This window comes from Mixophyes fleayi, chromosome 1 (assembly GCF_038048845.1).
Source record: "Mixophyes fleayi isolate aMixFle1 chromosome 1, aMixFle1.hap1, whole genome shotgun sequence".
In the NCBI taxonomy this organism is placed as follows: Eukaryota; Metazoa; Chordata; class Amphibia; order Anura; family Limnodynastidae; genus Mixophyes; species Mixophyes fleayi.
In genome coordinates, this window is record NC_134402.1 from 250,273,527 (window position 1) to 250,290,738 (window position 17,212).

The following is a 17,212-nucleotide window of genomic DNA, read 5'->3' on the forward strand; positions in this document are numbered from 1 at the left end:
AAAACACTATGCTGTTAATATGATAAGAACTGAATAAAAATAAAAAAATAAATCCAGAAATTGTATGTTACTACAGAAGAAACAATGTTTTTTTCTATTTGACAATCAGATATCTTCATGTATGGATTGAACTAGAGGGAAATAGCAACAAATCTATTATTTGGTACCCATGTTTGTTCCCAAAGTGGCAGCATGTTAATAAGAAAGGATAACCAGGACTGCATAACACTGACATTTTTATTAGAATTCATTTGTAACAAATGGAACTTGTGTCAGCAAAGGACTGATTTTCAGACAGACTTCTTTCGCCACTGATGTAACGAAGTAAGAAAATAAAAAGCACGCCTTTCATCTTGTAAAACATTTACGCGTACTACTAAGTAGAGGTAATTGTAATTTTAACAAGCCATTTTACAGGTTTTTTTTTTTTTATAATTTTTTCAGTCTATGCATCCAAAACGAGAGCAGAGAACACAATTTGTATTATTCTTGCAAAGACACTCCAAGCTTGAATGGCAAAGCCACAAAACATATGTAGAAGGTAGAATCAGAATTCTGTAGAACTTTTGGAGCATCTGGGCAAATAAGATTTAATTGTTAGCAAGGCCTGCCACCAAAAAGGGAATAAAGGGAGAAAAAAAGACATCTGCAATTTTCCCAACACAAAACTAGTTTTTTATATGTATAGTGTTATATACACACATGTGAGTTTCATAGCAGATTGTGTTTGTTTTTTAAAAGATGGGTTCAAGTAATAACATTATTGGGAGTAGAATCAATAGGGTAGTGCATAGTACAAAGGTTTAGAAAGTGCAATTCTCCCCAAAGGGCCACCTCTAACTCATCTTCTACAATATGTAATCATGCATTAAAAAAAGAGAAAAGAAAAAAAAAAGACAAAAAAAGAGCTAATATGAAGTTCTATACAAATCATGTTTATATATTTTTTTCTTTTCAATGTAACTAATTACAAAATTATACATAACTATACTGGTATAGGTAAATAATAGCACCGCACCAATAATGCTTAAGAAATGCATTTTCTGCCTTTGATGTATTTTGCAGATAAAGATGCTTTTATAACAAAGTACCATGACAAGACAGATAATAAACAGAAAGTGGAATGCACATCAATGATTGTAACTTAACTTACATTATTTATATATGAGAGGGTTTATGCAAATGGATACATTTTTTTTAACACAAAGTTTTAAAACATTTACTTTTGTTGCAGAATGTGTGACTATAAAAATATGATATATCTCATAACAGGTATTAACATAGAGGACACAACTTCTATTCATGATTGCAATTACTTAACAAGTTTAGAACAATTCTATGTAAAAAGAATACTGTTTATATGAGAAAAAAATAAAGATACCCCAAGAAGAGCACATTCTTTTTATGTTGTTTTAATATAGTTTTTTTAATCAGAGGTAGCCTTCCATTAGTATTTTTATTACAAAAGTGCTATGACACAACTCTTCACAGAGTCTAATATTCAATATGGCTGCCAAGCATGGAGTGAATACATGCTGAAACAGAGAAGGGGTCTAGAAATGTAGACATTCCCATACCTGTTGTATTATTATCATGTTTTGTTCATTGCTTATTTAACAGGGTACTTGGCAGCTTTCTAAAATAAAAAAAATAATAAAAAAACTGCAGACATAATGGCACATAAACGTCATTAAAAAAAGAGAATTGGCTTTGATAAAGTGCCTAGTTGGGCTTTTCAAAGTCTCATTCCAAAATGCACTCAAAAACATTAAAGTGCACCCATCACCTTCACACAGTGGAGAGAACCATTTTGTTGGCTGCAAGAATGTTCATGAGATTGCAGCCAATCAATTAAACAAGGATACAGTGACACCATGGTCTACTAATATTTAAATCTGCGATTTGACAGGCTGCAGTATATGAATATTGGTTGACCATTACACTGTATCAGAGTGTATATCTTCAACATATTACATTAAGGATTTGTGGTGCTCCCAAGTCTTCAGCTCGATCGCTGTCCTCCACTAATATAAAATAATCAATAAATTATTCTGGGCAATGCACACCATACAGACGGCCACAGTTGAAGTTCTATGTGCTCCCCCGAAACATTGTGTTGTTGTTGTTGAATTAAAGTAGCTGAAATGAGCACATAGAACTTCAACTGTGGCCATCTGTATGGCGTGTACCACCGAATCATTTATTGATCGTCATGGATTTTGGTTGAGCATGAAAAATGGCTGACTGCAGTGTGTCTAGATAGCAGATGCTATTTGCTTATAATGGCTACAAAGCTGAAAAGCAATTTACCTAAAGGAATAAGCTTATGTTAATGTAGAAGTGCTTGGAAGAATAGTTATCTCCTACATAATGATATTTGTTTAGAAAAAAATAGGTATGTATATCACATAGAAGCTGTGTTTATTTCATTCTCTATTTACGAAATTAAAGAAATATGATATTATGGTAAAGCAGACTGGCAAACGCCAAACAGAATGTTGCTTAAAAGCATCAAATATAAGGCACTCTAAATGCAAAAAGCAAGGGGATAAAAGCAAAGCAAAAGAGCAGCATTTTCCAGCTGCTGTGACACAAACCTACATTATTTCCACTAAGCAGAGCAGTAATTTTTGGCTTTGCCCTTGATTTGATATTTTTTCTTTTGTGTCTGTTTTTTTTTGTGTTTTTTTTTTACATATCTTACAAATGACATATTTAATCATATATCACACACAATAAATGGTTAGATACAATTTTCATGAAGTTTTCATACATCTTATAATACAATATTGTTCGCTCCGATAAACACTGACCATTCTAGCATGCACATATCCTGTATAATATACAAGATGGTTCATTATTGCACTAAAGAGTTAAAAATATTGAGCAGTGTAATAAAGTACATACATGTGTGTGTATATTTTTGGGGGTGAACCTAGAATATCACTGATGTGCATTCCTCATTTCTTTGTGAGTAAAAACAAAAATAACACACCTTGGAATTGCAAGCCTTCAAGTTGACATGAAATGGTCTTATGGTTCGTAAAAATCTCCCCACTAATTAACAAAACTAAAATCATGGAAGAACAAACATGTGTATATATCTATATATACTTCTATATATAATTATATTTGCAGCAGCTTTATACTTTGCGACTCCCTGTTGATTCCAAACAAGATGAAAAAAAAATAGTTTGCCTTTAACTTGATGCAAGAAGAAAATACTAAAAATGGCAAAAAGTAAAAGTATACAATAAAAATAATGGCATGGTTAAATGTCAGGGCTGCACGATCTTGTGCAAACTTTAAATGTTTTAGTATTTCTAATGATAATTATTACATATAACAGTTCTACCGCATTAAAAAAAATACAGTTCTTGATCGAAAAATTAACAGTTATGCAATGTTTTATTCACTTCCTTATAAACGTTTTGTTTAAAAAAAAAGAAAAAGAAAATAAAGTTTACACAGTTAATAATGAAGCACAGGTCAGCTGTATCTTTACAATACTAAAAAACTAAATAAATGACTTTGATTTTCTTTAGACACTTCCCACCCATTTGTTTCATTAATGTGTTATCGTGATCATTGATGGAGAGAAGGGTCGATATCGCTGCAAAGATTGCATTTGTCTTGGGAGCCAGAAGCCGACGTATTTAAACATCCTGCTGTTGTATACCTAAGATTCATCATTGAACACTCATGCAGTCCCAGACAAGATAATGGTTCTTTGTGGTTATCACTTATTTCCTTCATTGCCAGCTGATTCCTTGAGACAAGTGGGTGAAATTAATCCTTCAGATGTCTGACCAGTCTGGATTTATATAATTTTCTTAGGTTAAATTATTGAACTGCGTATTCTTGGTCCACCCAGAAAAAGTTTCTCTTTTTTTTCTTTTTTTGTGTGTGTTATATTCCAATTATTGTAATTGGTCTTTAGCTAGGAGTTAAGAAATATTTCCCAAGCACACATTATGGCTCAGAAGAGGCTCTCTGGATCTTGAAGGGCCTGAAGGATAATTCCAGGATGGGCCAAAACTTCTACGTTGCATAGTGATCAAAGCTGCCCAAATACTCAAGCCCTGCTCGGTAACAGAACTGATACTGGTCCTGAAATAGAAGAGAAACAAAATATTCCACTTTAAACAACAAATAATAAGCAAATCAAGATATACATTTTACAAAGTTGTGTCAAATTAAGTATCAATCTATTAAGTAACCAGTTAGCTTTGACTGGCTTAGTATAACTTAAGACTGTTGAAAGTGAATGGTTGCTATGACTTCCGCTCCTATATTATTAATTAACTCTCACCTTTCTATTATAGGTACGATGCTAGGGTCGTTAGTTGTTAGCTTAGTTTGTTACTACAATTCTTCAAAAAGAACGTGCAGCCAGTGGCTAAAAACTCTACATAAACAACAATATAATGGAGAAGGGGAGCATCAGAACAAAGCCATAAATATCTTTAAAACTATATATTTGTGTACTAAAATATATTGCAATTTTTATTAGTATTTCATTTTAACATTGAAAAAAATGCATTGTGATGAAAGACTGATTTAGAAGCCAACATCTCTCAAAGCTGCACCATTTAAGTTAGTTGGGAACTTCTCAGGCCAAAGCAGATCATGCTTTGATAGTGGAATACATTGTAGGTTACAAGAAATGAAGATAAATTTATGTCCAAAGTTTACATCTTTTCTCTATTTCGCAGTGTTTAAAACATTCATAGAAATTCTTATTTGAATGTTCTGTAATGTTCTTCAGAATCCACTCAAGTGGGAAAGAAATATTTTTTTATTTTTGCAAACACTTGCAGGTTTGGCAAACAAAATGCTTTTCAACTTAATGGAGTTTATACTTCGAGCCTTTCAACGAATATGACATGTCGAACTTTCTAAAGAGGTTATCAGCTTTCCTGAGGAATTTAGAAGTTTAATAATGTCACTGCAGCAATTCACTTGGTCTTGGATGGCTGGGGATTAAGTTGCTCACTATGATTAGTCCTGGGACTAAATCACACTCATTTTTAGCTGACTGTCCCTATTTGCTACAACCGGTATAGGGAAAACAAAACATAGGTCCTTCAGAGGTGGTTATATTGTCTGTATACATACACAACATACAAGTTACATAAACAGTTCATAGTTACCAGTAAACCCAATCCAGGCAAATTAACAAACTATACGCAGTTGAGGCAAATAAAGAGGCACAACAGTTTTTATTTATTCATATTTTAAAGCCCAGGCCAATATTTTTGTTTTGTTGGGTGTTCAAATGCATGCATTTTGTCCCCTAAGTTTGACACCAGTTTGTTTTTTAACATAATTGTAACATTTCTCTTTTACCTTCTTGCATAATATTAAAGGGCTTTTATTATAAGAGGCCAGTAATGTTTTTTAATCCATGCACCATGAAACTTGATATTGCTGTTTTACCACTCACTTGAGAGACAAGAATCAGGAGCAGGACCATATCTAAAATGTAATGAACATAAAATGTAATGAAGTTAGTTACAGTACTGTTATAGAAAAGCAGTACCTGGATTAGGCCACTTCGATTGTGGGACCTCTCGGAAATTCAGACTATTTATATAACGGGCCACCAGCATACAGTGGATGCTCAAAGAAGTTGGTGACACTTGGGATCGACCCGTGCAGATTTTTAATTGATAATTAAAAAGCATATGCCCACTAAAAATCAATTTAAGTCCAATCTCATAGCTGAATGTGCGTTTGTAATGAATAAATCCCTTGGTTGTGTGGATCATTCAAGCCCTTTCTGCTGTATCAGCCATATCAGTTGATATTGTACTTTAAATAGATCTGGTGATTGCACTCCACAGGTCACATGGGACATTTACTAATGTCCCATGTGCAAAGCTAATCCTGCACACGTTTCCCCACTGCTTTAAGACCTCAGTATTTCTCTTGAAATTATATTAGGATTTGAATATTTGTTCCTAATATAAGATATGTTTGTTATTAAATATATTGCTTGATTTATGATTAATATATTATAGCTGGTTCTCAGTAATATATTCCACAGGAAACCACTATTCAATTTTAAACAAGGACTGTTGGTGATATTAATCCTTGCTATTGATTTTAGTTTAACAGATTTACATTTTTAGATTCATGTTTTAACTTTGGCTCACTCCTTTTGCAAGAAATATTCATTATTATAATGATGTAAATTATTAGTGTAATTTCAGCCCTGTTCATGTATTAATATTTCCATGTAATTATTAATAGATTGACACTGTTAATAATTCTGCTTACCTCTGTCTGTACCATAGCAGGTCGTTGTGTTCTCAACATTTTGACAGTCTGGAAGATATCTACAACACCCTCATATCTCATTCTTTCCAAAACGATACTCAGAGTTATGAATACTCCAGTTCTTCCAACGCCAGCACTGTTATAAGTACAGTAGAATGGTAATGAACTGTTAGATGAAAGTGCTTTAACTAATTACAAGCCAAGTAAGAGGATAGCAAGATAATGTGTGATTATTTTATCTTTTATTAACAGTTTTTACTGCCCCAGTATGATTTTTTTTTAAACATTGGTTGTCAGTTGCAAAAGACCAATTCATGACCCATGTTAAACGCAGTAGAATTAAAGAATAATTTTATGTTAGAGTTCATATCATACACCACCATTTTAAATCTGATACTCAAACTTTCAGATAATCATTTGAATGACGTATAACTGAACATGACTTATTTTGAAAGTAAGAAGTGCTTTACTGTCCATCATAGTGATCATGAAAACTATGAATAAACATGACTAAGTTCTGTACTTTTTCACCTACGTGGAACATAATAAGGCAGCGTTTTCTGATTTAATTACGGAAGTAAACCAATGACTTTATATAAACATTACCTTTAATTTCCTTTAACAAAAAGCAAACAAACCCAGAAAGGATTAAAGTTGCCACTAACTGTTTCTCATGGATATAGCACCATTCTATAGGGTGTGCTATTTATTATGTCTTCTATATTTCACAACCTCGGTAACGTCTTTTATAGAATGTAACTAAACTGTAAGTCTTACTTTTCATTATTTGGCAAAGCTCATTAAAATTGTGTATTTTGCCCTATGTTCATACAGCATGCAATAAATGTAAATCATGCATAATAATTATCCATCTGTTTGGGTTATTTAATATGACATCAGTATTTTAGTATGTGATATATGAAGTATGCGCTATAATATCACTCTAATATAGTGTGAATTTCACTTTATTTAATGGTGCATATGAATTGAACTATTTGAACTAATTGAACTAACTAGGGTTTAAACAATGAGCATGGAACTTGAGCATAGTTCTGACCAAATTCAAATCCAAGCGGATCTCAATGTACAATTCCATTTACATGCACAATACAAAGTCCCATCAGAACCCATTCAAAAAAAAAATTGTAAAATAAATTAACAATCCTTAGTACTATAATCATTGATAAATACATTAGTAAAAAAATATAATCATTTTCATTTTTTTAACAGTAAATACATAAATCAGGGTGTTCTTAATGTGTACTGTACATACAATCCATTTTTATATTGTCTCTTACTTGCATACAAATGTTCTTTGCTACCTAGTGGACTGCATATATGTACTTTTTAAAACAAAGACTATGCCAAGGCAGTCATCACTATCAGTCGGCACTTACACCTGCCCTGTAGCTGGTAAAAATGATACAGCTAAAACACACTTAAAAGAACCATAACACTTGGTTCGGCCACATCTGCGTTGGCATGCAGTAGACGCGCCCTTACAGCACATTGCCTACGTTCATCCGCCTCTTCCCTCCCCAATTCTGCCCTTCAACTCGTAGGCAGTTGTGTCATTTGCATTGAGACATGAATTGTATGCAGTTGTGTTTATTGGAGTAAGGTCCGTTTATGAGCATATGCAGAGCTATTTCACGCAAGAAAGGACACGAAGATGAATCAGGCATTGTATGTGCAGATTAAAAAAATTGTATAGTCAACCACCAACTAGAATTGAGAAGTTGCATCAAGGCTACCTTAATGTTCCTGAGAAAAGCAACTCTGTTGCCCACCCAAAAGAGAACAAAATCTATCATAGTGAATTGAATGAAAACGTTTAAATGGATTGCTTAGACATTCGGCAAAATTTACTGCCATGGCAACAGAGAATTTGGAGCAGTTTTTTTGTGAAAGATTTACCTGCAATGGACAGATATAGGTCCATCTTGACCAAATTGTTCTTTTGTTTTATGTACTTGTCCTATGAAGTCAATAAATCCTTCTCCGGACTTTGGCACTCCTTGCTCTGGCCAGTCAGTGAACTGGAACTGTCGTACTGTCCGTGATTGGCCATCCTGTATATACAAGTTGCAACACAGATTAAATACAACAATAACCAATTAAGACAGACACACATAAGGGTAACAAAACAAGCATAATAGTAACAAAATAATAGGATGTTCTACAACCAACCATCAATTTTTGTTTAGTGTTCAGCAATATGTAAAGGGATATAGATATTTTACAAATGTTTAATATATTAAGTTTGAGCATTTTAAGTATAATGCAGTTTGGCAGGTATTATTTGGTCAGAGAGCGTATTAGTTTAGGGAATCATGAAATCCATGTTCTGTTGATCCGAGCTTATGCCTATTATTCAAGGGCACTCTTAGTCACATATCCCTCACTGTATAATTATAATAAAACTTCCAGGATATGTACTGTGGATTACAAGAGTATTATCATAGTGTCTAAATAGTTTTGAGAATATGTAAAGTCTTGATGATGGGATCCACCTATGGATTATCTCTCTCACTTTTCATATGACAACTTAATTATTTAAGTTGCCATATAAAAAGTCCTATTCTTTTTACCCTTTTTGCTTTCTATACCCCTGAAATTAAAAACCTTAATAAAAACTAATGTTGGAAAAAAAATGTGTTGTAGTGTAAAACTTTCCACTGACTAATTCGTATTGATTTTCACAAATTACATCTCCAATGCTGTGATATAGTATATTGTAACAAAATGAGCAGTCCTATACCCTCACAAATCAGTCAATCCCAGTCTCCTGTCTTAATCCCAACATTAACTAAAATCTGTAATGTCTCTCAGTTCTGGGTCTTCTGCTCTTCTCTAGCTCAAATGGTCCTTTGGATTTCAGTATCATCTCTATGTGGATGATACCCAAATATATCTATCCTCTCTGGATCTCTCACCATCTGTGTTGGCCTACGTAACTAAATGTCTTTCTGCCATTTTCTTTCAGTCTTTTATAATCAGAGCTAATAATATTCCCACCAGGCAACAGAAGTCACCTATTACTGCTGACATGACAATAAATGCTACCCCTCAAGCTTGCTGCCTAGGAGTGATCCTTGGTTCAGAATTATAGTTTGTTTCCTATTTCCAATCTGTATCTAAATCCTATTACATACATGTAAGAAACATTTACAGAATATGTACATATCTCACATAAGACGCTGCAAAAACTTGAATTCATGCACTCATTTCATCATCTCCCGCCTTGACTATTGCAACTCCCTCCTTACTGGTCTTCCCCGAACTAGACTCTCCGCCTAAAATCTATTTTGAACGCAGCAGCTACCTCTCTTCACTTGTCTTAAAATATATCCCAATTGAACACCTCCACAACATCTGTGTCTCTCATTCACATTCATTACCTGCTTCCATACCCACTTCCAGGACTTTTTTTCAGGCTGCACCCACTTTGTGGAATTTACTCCCTTGCACAAGACTTTCTTCTAGCTCCATACTTTCAAGTGTTCTCTGAAAAACCCACCTCTTCAGGCAAGCTTATCAAATTCTTCAACCTCCCTTGCAACCTCCTTAGGGTACCCTATTACCACTCTTTACACAGTTCACACAAGACAGCAACCCTCTGAACCCCCTACCAACATTGCTGTATGACTGGATCATATAGTGAAATAAGCATGTTCTACCTTTGCAATCTGGCTGGACTAATATACAATATGTAGCACTTAACCTCAGGTATCAAACTACTATTCTACTATAGATTGTAAGCTTGCTAAGGGGGCCCTCTAATCTCTCTGTCTTGTTTTATTACTGTGTTTGTTCTCAATTGTAAAGTGCTATAGAATATGCTGGTGCTACATAAAGTAATGTTACTAATGATAGATAGATAGATAGATAGATAGATAGATAGATAGATAGATAGGTAGATAGGTAGATAGATAGATAGATAGATAGATAGATAGATATTAGATAGATAGATAGATATGAGATAGATAGATAGATAGATAGATAGATAGATAGATAGATAGATAGATAGATAGATAGGCAGATAGGTAGGTAGATAGATAGATAGATAGATAGGTAGGTAGGTAGATAGATAGATAGGTAGGTAGGTAGATAGGTAGATAGATAGATAGATAGATAGTTACATTTTACGCTGCAATGTTTGTTTTATATGTAAGATTACAATATTTCAAGCATATATTAATCTGGGTTAGGCAAACTTTTAACATTCAAACACTGCATTTTATTCAGTAAAAACAGCATTGAGAAAAGTTATCCTTTCCTTAATTTAGGGTTATGTTACATGCTTCTGAACACTTAGGTAAAACATTTATTAGCTAGACTAATACTGGTTTATAAATATAAAATACACTGTGTTTGCTTTCCTGTAGAATAAAAGAGCACAGACATCATTATGACACACACACACGTCAGTATTGATCTGCTGTACTAGCTCCTCCTCCTGTTGGATGAATAGAAATCAGAATTTATGAATCTGGAAAGCATTGTGCAGTGTAGACAGAATGGAATAAGTGAATGCTTAAATCAATATTGTGTCCTTATTAAGATGCCCTTTGTTTACAGTAAGGACAAAACTTGGTAAGAGTCATGGAAGGTGAAAAGGATTATAGGTCTTGCCACATTAAGTTTAAATTGGCTGGAAATGAGAAACGATAAGTCTCAGATCAATTCTGAATGGGGGGAGATGAAAGGTGGAAATGCATCAGGAGACAAGTGACAAACGCTGTCACACTTTCAGCTCGCTATACAGAGAACACATTTTGACATTGTAATCTCTGCCTTTCCATGAGAAATTTACATGACATTGTTATAGTCCTAATTTACATGGCATTAGCAATACTATTAATAGGACTGAAGTAGTGTTAATATATGTATATGTGTCTGTAAATAATATATGTATAAAAAAGCAGGTCAATATATAGTGTAAAACACTTTGGTTTTACACCTCACTGCCTCAATGATCTTTCCTGTGCACAAGGTGCACAGCTACTCCTGGTTCTCCCCTGCACATATTAAGAGTGTGCAGTTAACCCATACTTGCCAACTTATGGCAAGTATGATCCGGGAGCCTGCCGGGGAAGGTGGACGTGCAGGGGGCGAGGCTTCAAAAATCGCGTCATTTTGGCCAAACGCTGCGATTCCCGGTGAATCACTGTGTTTTGAACCTAGTGGACAGTGAAGTGAGTATGAGTTAACCACACTAAATTGCACTGGGCAAATTTTAAGTTAGGAATGCCACAATTTAAGAACGCAATACAGGGATGTAAAGAAATTGACCATGTAATTCCTGCCATTTTACATGATATTTTAAGAAACCAATAGCTTTTAAAGCACCCTACCAAGAAAAAATAAAACTGCAAGTGACGACTTGTGTATGGAAATGTGCAAACTGCTAGACTGTCAAATGTCAAATGAACAATTTACTTAAAAAAATATTAATAAAGTGTATCAATGAAGGCTGCCATATTTTTGTGAATGTGTATCCAACATCATTATCCACTCACTTGAGTCATATAAGTGCAATAAACTGCCTGGTAACAGCAATGTATGCTGCAGTAAACTATACATGTCTGCAGATCACACAACACTTCATTATATTTTTTTTAATTTTCTTTGCTCTTAGTAGAATTTATAGCACAGTAACCACCACCACTTCATAATCACAGCAGCTACATGGCAGAAAAGAATGGTCTAGAATAACCATTTCTCAGGTCCACATGATGTACTAGATGCCTCAGATGTGGATTTTTTTTTAAATAAATATAGATATTTCAATTTTGGGGGGATTTATTTCCATGTTGCAATAAATTTATTGCTAAATTTAACTAATCCTATGGACTTTAATGACTAATGCATAATAAATATTTGAACAGTATAAAATAGGACATTGGGATAAGAAAATCGCATTCCACTGCATGGTCTGTTAATTCTTTGGATAATAATAAGGATATCTTGTTTTCATTTTATAGTGTTCATGGTACTGGGGCTATTTTATAACATTTAATTATACACAGAGTGGATGTTGGGTTTCATTCTATTGCTGTGAAGAAAATGTTGGCAGAAAATTCAGCAAAGCAAGTGATTAAATATGATAAACCTGACATTCTTGGACAATGAGAAAAGCTTGAGCTATGCTTTAAAAGTGAGTAACCTTGTACATCAGCCAAACAGAGCAGAACTGTTATGAGAATGAAGCCTTAATTGTTTCAAGACACAAGTAAAACCAGAACTGGAATAATAATGTGTAAAGCTTGATAGTATTTCCAAGGGAAAGTTATCTGCAGATATTAAATCACACCACAACTGCACTCTCAGCTCCAACATACCATTGTCAATACAAAGTGAAAAGTGTTTATTTTCTAGTGATCAAATAAATGGCAGAAAACAGTAATTAAGGGGTCTCAGTGATTACTCATGAAAATACAACCAAGGAATTTACTATTACTATTGATACTATTAATTGCTAAGAAAAAAAAAGTACAAATGTAACATTGCGATTGGAAAGTATCTTACCCGAGCATCTGTTACTTTAAATTCTCTTAGGATATACTGTGGCATATTATATTCTGCCATTGGGTCTACTACAAAGTACTGGTATCGGGCAGACCGTTCAGCAGGCCAATACTGATGACATTTTTCCTGTAGAAAGAAAAAATAAATGATTTTGTTAATCATACCTCACCTAAAAGGAGGTAGACAAAAAATAGATATTTTATGAACAAAGGTTCAATATTTTATATAAATAAATCCCATGGCTTTTGATTCCTGGCCCCTTTCTGTAGCATAGTTCTCCTCCCTGTAGACAGCAAGGGATACGGCAAATGATCTAGATCTGCATCTTAGTATAGGAATATGCTGCAAACAATAAGCATCTACCTGCTATAGCTGATAGGAAAAGGTGTTTTGTAGAGTTAAATATGGTGAATTACAATGCCCTATTTTATTTTCAGCCCAAATGCTCAGAAAGTAGAAACAAATATATATATCAAATAAATTATAGCACTAAAACAATACATGTGCATGTCTAGGCTTCTTTCCCCTTGTCCACTTTACTACTCACACATTCTGGCGGCTAGTATATAAAGCTAACACCAATGTAGTAGCTACTGTATCAAGGTCATATTAATTTTGTTTGGTATAAAAAGTAGACTCTGATCTAGTGGCTAGTGTACAAGCAAATACCAATGTGGGGTATAAATACATTGGTCCCTGTTGTTACTGAGAATAATTGCTTCCTCTGGTGATGGAATTTCTATCAGCTATTACTATTATTGGCTAATATACCTTTGTTAATACTATTGAACTACAATTGTCTGAGGTTCTAAAAGAAGCTAAATGAAACTCATACAGCCAAAAGCAGCAAATGCTGACATAAGCTTCATGCCCGACACATGCCCCTCTTTCTCTGATTGGCCCTTTTTTCCCCCAACCAAGATGCACACGGCTCAGTTCCCTGGTAATAGCGATTTGGTTACTTTATGAAACTGCATGGTACTTAAATATGCTGCTTCACAATGTAATTTTACTGTGTGATGCATGTAAAAGTAGACACTCACCCTGCCCATTTCTCTAAGTTTTGTTAGCATAACAACAATCGTTGAGTTGTGCTCCCATAACATCCTCCAGAAGTCTTCTGTTGTCTCTGCCAGGGGACCTTGTGTTGCAATGTAGGCTTTTTGCTGCCTGTTTTAAAAAATAAAATAGATTATTGAGATGCTACTATCAGAGTTGCATTTAAAAGAGGGGACTACTAAAGGAAAGGGGAGCTGTGCAGAGAGGTGTTCCTGAAATGCTCCAGATTTTGATTTTGATTGGAGTGAAAGTGGAAGGATAAATAAATGGCAGCAGGGCAAATAAGGAGTACTGATTAATTTATACCATAAATTTGGATGTTCTTAATAATCTTTAGGGGTGCAAGGGGAGGACACCCCCCTCACATGTCTTAATAGGCAGGTCTCTAAAATGTATGTAGGAACTGGAAGAGATACAATAATAAACAGATAAAGGTTATTTCTGAACAGACCAAAAGAAAAAAGAGCAGTTCCTGTAGTTCTCTAACATTCATGCAATGATGGTCAGAGCATGACAGAGGCAGATAGGAGTAAAAAGAGCAATAGGACATGGGCAGTACAAAGGAAGAATACAGAAAGTAATATGCAGAGTGCACCAATTGCATTTAGTACACTGGTTGTATTTCTCAGAAAATGATCTTATTACGTAAGTATGGTCAGCTACACTACACCACTTCTTATATTTAGTATTCAGAATACAAGTCTAAGTATGTTGTTATTCCGCATCATGTATAATAGATTTCTAGGAATAGAATTATTGGAAGGAAGCATTTAAAATATGTATGCTAAGGTGTATAGTTGATGTAGTCATAGTAGATGTTCCTAAAACAGCAGGTTTACTTAAATGTTTGTAGCCGTATTTTATAAAAGTATACATTTACTTGATGTCATCTTGTTTATTTAGCATACAGGCAAACTAGACACTTTCCTAGGGCAGTACTATTAAGGGGAAAGCATAAACCATCATCATTTGGGATCCTGCAGCTGATCTGCCTTTGGCTATGGTTAGTCAATTTCTACACCCATATCCTAAGGCTGAATAGGGAGAAGTCCCTTACCTCCTCCACCACCACTGAGGTCAAAGTAGAAAAAGAAGCACTGAGGCCATTGCTGTTTGCAGCAGGAAGAAAGTCCTGAGGCACTTTCCTGTCCCATTAACTAGCAAGGAGTCTAAAGTGTAGCTCTTACCAGCCAAAGTTAGCTATGGACAAAAGCTTTTGGTCACATCTGTTCATTATTAATTGAAGACCCCTTGCCAGAGCTGTATAAAATCAAGCACCTAGAAATGCAGTCTCCAATTGCAAGCATTTGTGATACAAAATGGGTCCTTCTGAACAGCTCAGTGACTTCAACTGTGGTACTGAGGTAGGACACGACCTTTGCAATAAGACGGTTCATGAAACTCCATCCCTTCTGGATATTCCACGGTTAACTGTAAGTGATATTATTGGAACGTGGAAGCATTTAGGAAGAACAGCAACTCAGCTACGAAGTGGAAGATCACGTAAAATGACAGAGCGGGGAAAACGACTGCAAAGGCACATGTTGCATAAAAGTCGCCAACACTGCTGATTCCATAGCTAAAAAGTTCCGAACTTCCAATGCCATTAATGTAAGCACAAAAACTGTGTGGCAGGAGCTTAATGTATAGGGTTTCCATGGCCAGGCAGCTGCATGCAAGCCTCACATCACCAAGACCAATACCAAGTGTCGGATGGAATGGTGTAAAGCACACCGACACTGGACTGTGGAGCAGTGGAAACGTGTTCTGTTGAGTGACGAATCACGCTTCTCTGTATAGCAGTAAGATTTGAGAGTCTGGGTTTGGCGGACACCTGGAGAACGTTAGATGCTAACCATGAAGTTTGGTGGAGAAGGGATAATGGTATGGGGCTGTTTTTCAGGGTATGGGCTAGGCCCCTTATCTCTAGTGAAGGTCAATCTTACTGCTAATGAAAAGGAAATTAGGTTTATACAATGAAATTTAGGAATAATAAAACATATTGTAAAACTTAGAAAAACAAAGTGGAGAAGAGAACTAACTATAAAGCAATGTTTAAATAACAACAAAGAAAGCTGCTGAAAGAACAGCAGAAATATGGAGAAAGGAAAGCAGAAAAAGACAAATATATAGGTAATCTTCCTGTAACACAAACTTTATCCACACAACCCTTTACTCCAAACTAGACTCAAAGATGCAATGAAGTTGGATAGTTGTTAAAGAATTATAGCAAATGGAATCCCCTTCAAATCCTAGCAAACTCTCCTTGGGGTGCTGACCTTGAAGTAAAATCAGACTTTATTTATAGGTTTGGGGGTACTCAATTCATTACCACCTTTTCAGGTGTCAACAGAATGCACTCTTCAGACCTAGCTTTGGTATCTGGATTAGCTGCCTCAAAAAGCTGCAGTAACATAATCATCAGATGTGTCAAATTGGGAATTCATAACAGATATCCAGGATGCATCTGTGTTCATCACAGAAAACAAGATGTGTCCCAAGCTTTACAGTCAGCAACCACTTTATCACTGACTGTTTCCCAGTTACAGATCTCATAGAAACCATGATTGTCTGGTCATCAGGTTCCAATAGCAACAACTGGATCTCTCTTCTTAGTTAGGCTTCCATTTTTGTGTAGTCAGTCATTCAGGTGCAAATATGGTGTTTCACAAAGGATAATATGAACTCCCTCCACCAATACCAAAGGGTGGGCTCCTGAGTAATTATCAGTAGCATTCTCTAGACACTCAAGGAGCAACCTTCCTATGATGTTTACAATGAATCTACAATCTAAACCAAGGGCCTATATTGGAGATATACATACAATCAATAGACAAGTTGCAACAGATTTGTGTCAAACCAATTGACTGTGTATCTTTTATGATTCATGTACAAAACTGGATACTTACAATCCAGTGTAAAAATCAGTGTAAACGGTCTACGAAATTGTAAAACGCAGACTATGCTTACTTTTATTGGTAGTGCCTGTTTCCCATCTAATGCTTCTTACTCTGCCTATTGACTTAAATCCCCACATGGAGAACTGCTACATTTATAACAAAAGGCATTTTCATTCTGATTTAGAGGCAAAGGTGTACAATCCTAAAGTCTATGTCTCTGTTTTCCCCAGTCTTTCCCACAAAAGTCATCTTTAGTCATGTCAACACCTGCAGCAAATGTTAACGTATGCATCTCCTTTTAATCCTCTTGTTACCATAAAAAACGTCAAAGGAAGCTAGTTAAGTGGGGGAATTGGGAAACTCCATTGCGTAAAGCTTGACGTAAATGTTTACCAGTCTCTTACATTGTATCTGACAAATGTTAGCCTATTATTCCTTAC

General features: G+C 35.1%; 1 protein-coding gene across 29 annotated transcripts in view; it reads right to left on the reverse strand.

Moving 5' to 3' along the window:
* Positions 1-219: 219 nt before the first annotated feature.
* Positions 220-17,212, reverse strand: part of PTPRD (protein tyrosine phosphatase receptor type D) — a 1,423,918-nt gene continuing 1,406,925 nt past the window's right edge. For all 29 annotated transcript variants that reach the window (XM_075209451.1, XM_075209482.1, XM_075209417.1 and 26 more), the window contains 5 exons: positions 13,857-13,983; positions 12,814-12,939; positions 8,200-8,354; positions 6,283-6,418; positions 220-4,110 (listed from right to left, as the gene is read on the reverse strand). In XM_075209451.1, coding sequence (XP_075065552.1) covers positions 4,042-4,110; positions 6,283-6,418; positions 8,200-8,354; positions 12,814-12,939; positions 13,857-13,983 — 613 coding nt within the window. In that variant the 3' untranslated portion in view covers positions 220-4,041. The remainder of the gene's footprint in view (positions 4,111-6,282; positions 6,419-8,199; positions 8,355-12,813; positions 12,940-13,856; positions 13,984-17,212) is intronic.